Source organism: Cynoglossus semilaevis, chromosome 2 (assembly GCF_000523025.1).
Source record: "Cynoglossus semilaevis isolate Cse_v1.0 chromosome 2, Cse_v1.0, whole genome shotgun sequence".
Lineage (NCBI taxonomy): Eukaryota > Metazoa > Chordata > Actinopteri > Pleuronectiformes > Cynoglossidae > Cynoglossus > Cynoglossus semilaevis.
The window spans coordinates 10,713,616-10,721,199 of record NC_024308.1 but is presented as its reverse complement, the minus strand read 5'-3'; the positions used below and the strand labels follow the sequence as shown (position 1 = coordinate 10,721,199).

Sequence of the window (7,584 nt, the reverse complement as noted above, 5' to 3'; positions counted from 1 at the left end):
TTTTTACTTGATGTTAGCTTTACACTTAATTTTGAGTAATTGTCACATTTTCAGCTCTGGCTGAAGTTGAAGGTGTTTCAAAACTCCTATTTTATTATTATATATATACAGTATAATATATTCCAGGCCAAACTCACCCCGTCTCCTTCTTTCAGGAAGTCTTTCCTGCAGATGTGGGCCATGATTCCTGTGGCCAAGGCGTCTCCCATCACGTTCACCATGGTCCGGAATCTGTCTCTGAGACAAACAGCAGAAGGAGGAAAAGAGTTAGCCAAAAAAAAAGGTCAGCAGCTAAGGTCAGCCAAACCACATCTAAAATAGCTAAAAGTTAGCCTTAACAGATTGAAAAAAATACAAAATGTTTCTAGGTGTAATTCAGTTATCTAAAACTGACCAAGAAAACCAAAAGTAAAAGCTAAAAACTACTGACAGCGCCCAATCAACAGCAATGATGAGAGTGATGTCATCAGTAGGCAGTCCCACAGATGTGAGGACGATCACCATGGTAACAAGTCCAGCCTGAGGAATTCCCGCTGCTCCAATACTTGCTGCTGTGGCTGTGATGCTAAGAGAAAACAATTCAGTTTTAGTTTACATCAAATGAGAGCTAGCTAAAAGTTAGAATTTTACGACTGTGTTAGTACGACTCGTATCTTTAGGAAGTTTTGTTCCAGAACAAAGTCATGGTTCTGCTACGGAATCCTGGATGGACATTTTATTTAAAAGTGAACTATAGAGACACATGACAACCAGTCACTGTAACCCTGATGCCACAGCGGGGTGGGGGGTGGGGGGCTGGAACTGATTGGGAGTCAAAGGTCGAGCGGTGGCGTGACTGCTCACTTCATACTGTGGTTTAATCCAGGCTACGTGGCTTTTTACAGAGAGATTATAGGATCATGTCAATCCACACAGTCTCCATGGAAATAAGCATTCACAGGGAAAAGACGGAGGAGAGGGTTTACAGTAACAGCAACAACGGCGACAATGACAACAACAACGACAGCAAGAATGACAATGACAACCATGACAATGACAACAACAACGACAGCAAGAATGACAATGACAACCATGACAATGACAACAACAATGACAACAAGAACACACAGTTATAGGTTCACATCCCTTCACACCTGGACAAGACAACAACACTTGTCACCAGACCAAGGTCCATTCAAACATCAGTGATTAATCGGTTAAAACGTGTTCACGGACTGAATAAACAGATCAAATTCAAATTTGAACAGTTTGGCATTTAAATGTTAAACATCAAGTTTGACCTCAGAGACTGAAGTGAAATCAGTGATCTTTTGAATGGACCCTGCTGAGTGGGCTCTGTCTATCCCTGAAATACAGCTTGTAACACTCAAACTAGCTGTTGCCACTAGGGGGCACTCCCATCGCTCTGAATTATTGTTATAAATTAACATAGATGCAGCAGAGAACAGACGTTTGACATGATCAGAACTATTCCACGGTCCGTCCCTACTCCTCCCACTGGGGGTTCAGTTGTTGTTGTTGTTGTTGTTGTTGTTGTTGTTAATATCATGGCTTTAAATCCCAGAGCCCGGTTGTTTCCCTGTAAATGAGCTCAGCAGCACAGATGGCCGCTTTGATCCTGGCCCACTGACCTGATGGTGATGATCTGACCAAAGTCCAGCTCATAGTTGTTGACCTGAGCGATGAAAATGGCCGCCACGGCCTCGTAGAGTGCAGTTCCGTCCATGTTGATGGTGGCACCGACAGGAAGCACAAAGCGTATGATTCGCCGGTCGATGTGGTTGTTCTCCAGGAGGCACTTAAAGGTGATGGGCAACGTGGCTGAGCTGAGGAGAAGTCAGAAGTGGACAAGATCAGCATTAGCACTTAGCTAACATTGTTTTAGCTCAAGCTAATACGTCCTACACAGACCCTAAATGTGTAATTTTCACACATTGGTCTGGAAACATCTCATTTACATGTGAAAACTGCTTGGTGAACATGAAGTTGAGAAGGTCTGGAAATCCTTCCATGGGAACCATAGTATCTAGTACTTGTTTCTGAAAAAGATGACGTGACAGCTGGACAGGAAGTAGAAAGGAGGAAGGAAACAAATGTAACACGTCTGTGAACTGAAAAAGAGCGGGAAAAACAAGGAGTGGAAACTGAAGAGAAGAGGAGAGTTTTCCAGGTTTGATCCACTTCATGGAGAAACTGAGATTAGCTGTTTGTGGAATACTGAACTGAGGAAACTGGACAACAACGGCTGGTCCTGGTCCTGGTTCAGTCTTTGACATCTTGGAACTTTTAGATAAGTCTCTGTTTCTGTCTTCACCTGAGGTCTGACAACAAGCATCAACACCAGATAACATTGAGGCAGAGCTAATACTGAGGCGGAGCTAATACTGAGGCGGAGCTAACTGGTACCAGTTCTGTCTCAAAGACAAACCAAGAGCTCAGATGACGTTCTCTCTAAAACTGCTTCAAATTCAAACATTTGTGAGAACATTTGCTGCTGCTTTTATTCTTGAGCAAAAACAGACCACACACACAAACACACACACACAGTCGGGGGAAGTGCGGGGGGGTGAGTCTAGTCACACCATCGGAATGCTACTTCACATTCCAATCTCTTCCCACACGCTCCAGATGTTTTCTCATCTCCCAGCACCCCTCTCTTCCTCCTGCTCCACTAAACAGGAAATAACTAATCTGCATTTGTTACTCTGGGATTATTCCAGATTAAAGTGAGAAAAGACTTGATGTGAACATGGTTCTGGTCCCAGGTCAGAAAAGAGAAAGTCTTGCTCTGTCCAGTGGACTAAGATCAGAGTCTCAGTCTCATTAGTGAACGTAAAACCGTTCTGTACCTGGAGGAAGTGGCTAACGCGATGAGCAGCGCCTGCAGAATTCCACGGATGTAGACAATGGGGCTCTTCTTGGTGATGAAGAAGTACATGGCAGGAAGGATGAACAGGCCGTGCAGCACCAGACCAAAGACCACTGTCAGGGCGTAGAACCCAAGCTTTTTACCCATGTCTGAAGGATCACTCATCTCCAGGATCTTTCCAGCCACCAGGAACACGATGCCAAATGGGAAGTACCTGGAGGAGGAGTGGACAACGATGGATCAGAACCAGTCTACTTCCACTGGGCTGCCTTCAACTGATGTCCTGTTCACAAATGAACCTGACGAGTGGACTCTGGCCTACAGGACTCTGGCCTACAGGACTGAGGTCTACAGGACTCTGGTCTACAGGACTGAGGTCTACAGGACTCTGGCCTACAGGACTCTGGTCTACAGGACTGAGGTCTACAGGACTCTGGTCTACAGGACTCTGGTCTACAGGCCTGAGGTCTACAGGACTCTGGTCTACAGGACTGAGGTCTACAGGACTCTGGCCTACAGGACTCTGGCCTACAGGACTCTGGTCTACAGGACTCTGGTCTACAGGACTCTGGTCTACAGGACTCTGGCCTACAGGACTCTGGTCTACAGGACTGAGGTCTACAGGACTTTGGTCTACAGGACTCTGGTCCAGTTTGTGTTAGTGGGAGTTCAGTTGATCACACAGGAGACCAGCTTTAGCCCCGCCCACATCTACAGTGAAGCTCAGCTGATGTTCAGCCTCACGGCCAGGGAGTTGAGCATTAGAACCTGGGTCGTAGATCTGCGTGACCAATCACAGCAGCTGTACCAGTGACCTCCTTATCTCAGTGTCTGACCGTCACCACCTGAACTAGTTCTTCTCACCATATGACGATGGCCACGATCCTCAGGACGGCCTCGTTCAGACTCTGGCAGAAGTTGACCAGGGCGGCGCCGTTGGGCCCCATCCTTCCTAACATGATTCCTGCAGGGACACAGAGACCCGGCTGTGAAGGAGTTTCAGGGTTTCAAACCTTCACCCGTCTAACATGTCTACTCCTGGTTTGTTTGTTTTGGTGTTTTTATACCCATGGTTGCTGAGAAAATAACAATTCCAAGGACGTTCATCCCATCACTCGTTCCTTCCCGCGTTCGTACAAGCACGTCAGGGGGCGGAGTCAGGTCCAGGGCAAAGTTCTGGATGTCACTCCCATTATCGCCTCTGATGCCGTAGATGAGCGTCCGCCGTGTGGTGGACTCGGACGACGTCTGACTCACACCTGGCTTTGGTTTCACAATGTACTCGCTGCTGGTCCGGTACTGTTCACGGAGAGAATGTTAATGTGAAGAACACTGTGATGGAACTCTGTCTTCATCATAACAGTTTGACACTTACCTGCTGAAACGTGGCTTGGACCAGATTAGATGGGAACATGTTCCTGTAGTACACAGACGCAGACACAGACGTGTAACAGTTAGCCAAAGATTGCTAATTAGTTGATACTAAATAATCACAATCCACAGAAAATGTTTTAGCTAAAGATTAGCTATGATTATTATAGCTTATTATAGCTATAATAAGATTAACAGCTATGATTGGATAAAACAGATCCAAAAACTACTACGTTAGGATTAGGGTTGAGGTTCTGGTCTCACCGGATCAGGTCCAGGAGAGCATCGGCAGAACTCATGATGGGTTTCCCACTGTCCTCTGAGTCTTCTTTCTGGGCCGCACCCCCAGGGTGGATTATGCAGACCATGATGATCCCAACGATCACGGCCACAAACGTGGTCCACAGGTAGTAGGACACTGTGATCAGACCCAGACGACTAGAACACTTGGCGTCCAGGGCAGCGAGTCCTGACATCAGACTGAGGAGGAGGAAATGTGGAAACATGAAAAGTTCTGTCCATACGCTGATGATGTTGGACCACATACAAGTGGAGAGGGTCAGTAGGTCAAACAGAAGTCACTGTTGACCATTCAGAGGCAGCTTTGAGACTTGAGAGCCATGTTTGTATCAGACTTGTTTCATTTCTTTGTGGCCCAGCAGGAAAACTGTGACTACGTCGGCTTTTCTGTAGTTGTCTTTTAACAGCTGACCATGCTTTGACTAACAACTTTCTAGCTTCAGACTAACGTTCGGTCAGTTTAGCTACTCTGGACCTCACGTGTGTGTGTGTGTGTGTGTGTGTGTAGGCTTCAGTTCTCTCATCTCTAGACTCGTTTTACCTTTAGTTCAAACATCTCTTGTCTCTGTCCTGCGTCTGTGAATGAATGTCAACATGGTCTGAGCTGCTGCTGGTCAAAGATGTCTGAGAACATCATCTGACCAATCAGAGCCTTGAACTCCAGACCTTTAATTAACAGAAAGATCAGAAGTAAACTTCACCTGGACACGACCAGTGGGAGGATCAGCATCTTCAGCATTCTCATCAGCAGCTCCCCAGGAAACTGAAAGTACTTCACTTCCTGCCCAGAATCAGAGAGAATGAAACATGTAGGATTAAGATCAAGATTATGATTGAGAATAATCATGGAGTTAAAGGATTCCTGAAGTCGTCATTGGGTTTTTTTTTTTTTTGGCTCGAACTGAGGTTCAGTTCTGACTGGACTTAGGTCCAGGAGCTCTGGGTTTGAGGACCAGGGTTGGACCAGAGATCAGCAGAAGACCCAAGTATTGGTCAGAGAGTCTGAGGTGACATCATCTGCTGTAGCTCCTCCCCCTTTGTTTCATATCCAGCTGGCATCAACCAATCATCACTGTCAGAGCCCTGCTCTTATTAGAAGCTTTTTTTGTTGGATTTTAATCTGCGGGGGTGAAAGTGAAGGAGTCACAGATTCATGGTCAGGGAGCATGATGGGAAAGAAAAGGGCTGTGGTGGCGGGCATGTTGGATCACAGCTAGTAAAGAGATCAGTCCCCTGCACTCACCCCATCCCAGAAAACACACACAGTCTTTAAAAATGGAGCCACAAAATCCCAGGATTCACAAGTGTGGGCGGAGCCTCAAATCTGACCTGCTCTGAGAGTCGCCGCGTCCTCAGGAAGAAGCCCAACAAACAGCCGATGACCACAGCCATGACGGACATGATGAGGAGTCCATTCTGTTTACAGACGTTCTTCACCCTCAGCCACACGCCGTCAAGCTCCATCGCCATCATAAGGGTCCAATTTTGTCCAATCAGCAGTTAGCCATCAATAAGACCCGCCCACAGCCAGCAAATACAGTTCAAATACTCCTTATAGTGGCTCAACGTTAGCTAAAAACTAAACCCACAAAAAGAGCCAACGTTGATAAAAAGTATTTTTTAACTATAACAGATGTTGGTTAAAAGATGTCTAGAAGTAGTTACACGTGAGAAACGCTGCGGCGTTGAAAGATTAACGTTGACCCCGAGACCTCGTCAAGAGTTCACCTTAAGTCAAAGTTTAAGAAAAAAGATTTGATTTGAGATGAATATGGACAAATATGACATATTGTCAGCCTAGCTAAGTGTTAGCAGTTAAGTATTGCCCAGGCCTATGGCAAAAAAGCAATTAGTCCATCCAGTATTATTAGAAATAGAAATAAAAGCAAAAGATTATTCCAGAAGTAGCTAGCAACAATTCTAAAAAAGCAGCAAAACAGCAACAATAGCTAAATGTTAGCCAAGAAAAGAGAGTCGCTGTTAAAAATAAAATAAAATAACCAAAAATGTAGCAAAAGTAGCTAAAAGTTAGAAACAAGATATAAATATTTGAACATAAACAAAAACGATGTCATCTGTTGGGTTCCAAAGTCAGGGTTGAGTCGTTCCTCGTTCAACTGCAGTCAAAGACGGAGCCGTCATCACTTCAGGGAACACTGAGACCATTGTCCTCATCAGGTCCTCACAGGAGTCCAGAACCAGTGGTTGATCCCATTCCAGGAACCGCAGGAACCGAGGAAAGGTTCAGGAACATTGGAACAAATTCCTCCTCCGTCGAATTTCCCAAATATTCCTTTGGCAGCATCTCTGTCACTGAGCTCCTGCCCCACCCTGCCCCACCCGTCACTGAACACTGGGGAACAGCTGGTCCTGAGAGGACAGAGGATGGAAGTGTGGGGGTGTGGGCGGAGTTAACCTCTGCAATCCCACTATATGAAAACAACTCAGATTAAAAACCCAGCAGCGCGGAGGAGACGGGTCACGAGATTCCACCAACGGGAACCACGTTAAAAACATGTTCCACTGGGGGGAGAAAAACACACACTCACACACAGGGATTATAATCCAGATTAATCCTGTAGGAAACCTTTATGGAAACATGGCAGCCAATGGAGAGCTGGAGATAAAAAAAGTGTCCACCTGTCTCTAACACTCACCCTGATGCTAAAGGTTAGATTTTATAGCTCTTTTTTTTTTGCTCTTCTTTTCATGTCAGAAAATTCTAATGTTTGTGGCTAAATGTCAGGTTTATGAGTTTTCCATTTTATAATTTCTCACATTTAGCTTCCTGTGTGATAAAACTTTAACCTTAAAAATCCTAAAGCTGAGTTTTAGCTCATTTTTGCTTACATTGAGCTGTCTTTACCCTTTTTTGGTCAAATTTATCTAATTATGCGACAGTGTTGTTTGGCTATTTCGTTAGCTTGTTTCCCTCTGACTTGTTGTTATTATTATTATAATCCTAACTAAACAATTTGTTTTACCAATTCCTAAGTGTTAGCTTCTTCTGTTTAGAGAAAATGTCACTTTTCTTTTTTAGATTA

General features: G+C 45.0%; 1 protein-coding gene across 1 annotated transcript in view; it reads right to left on the bottom strand.

The window, feature by feature from the left end:
* slc1a7b (solute carrier family 1 member 7b) overlaps positions 1-7,578 on the bottom strand; it is an 8,771-nt gene extending 1,193 nt beyond the window's left edge. Inside the window, exons 1-10 of the mRNA XM_025053541.1 lie at positions 5,870-7,578; positions 5,242-5,321; positions 4,505-4,720; positions 4,245-4,287; positions 3,937-4,168; positions 3,734-3,833; positions 2,850-3,083; positions 1,632-1,826; positions 431-565; positions 138-237 (exon numbers count right to left, since the gene is read on the bottom strand). Of these exons, the coding sequence (XP_024909309.1) occupies positions 138-237; positions 431-565; positions 1,632-1,826; positions 2,850-3,083; positions 3,734-3,833; positions 3,937-4,168; positions 4,245-4,287; positions 4,505-4,720; positions 5,242-5,321; positions 5,870-6,013 (1,479 nt within the window). The 5' untranslated portion in view covers positions 6,014-7,578. The remainder of the gene's footprint in view (positions 1-137; positions 238-430; positions 566-1,631; positions 1,827-2,849; positions 3,084-3,733; positions 3,834-3,936; positions 4,169-4,244; positions 4,288-4,504; positions 4,721-5,241; positions 5,322-5,869) is intronic.
* Positions 7,579-7,584: the final 6 nt, after the last annotated feature.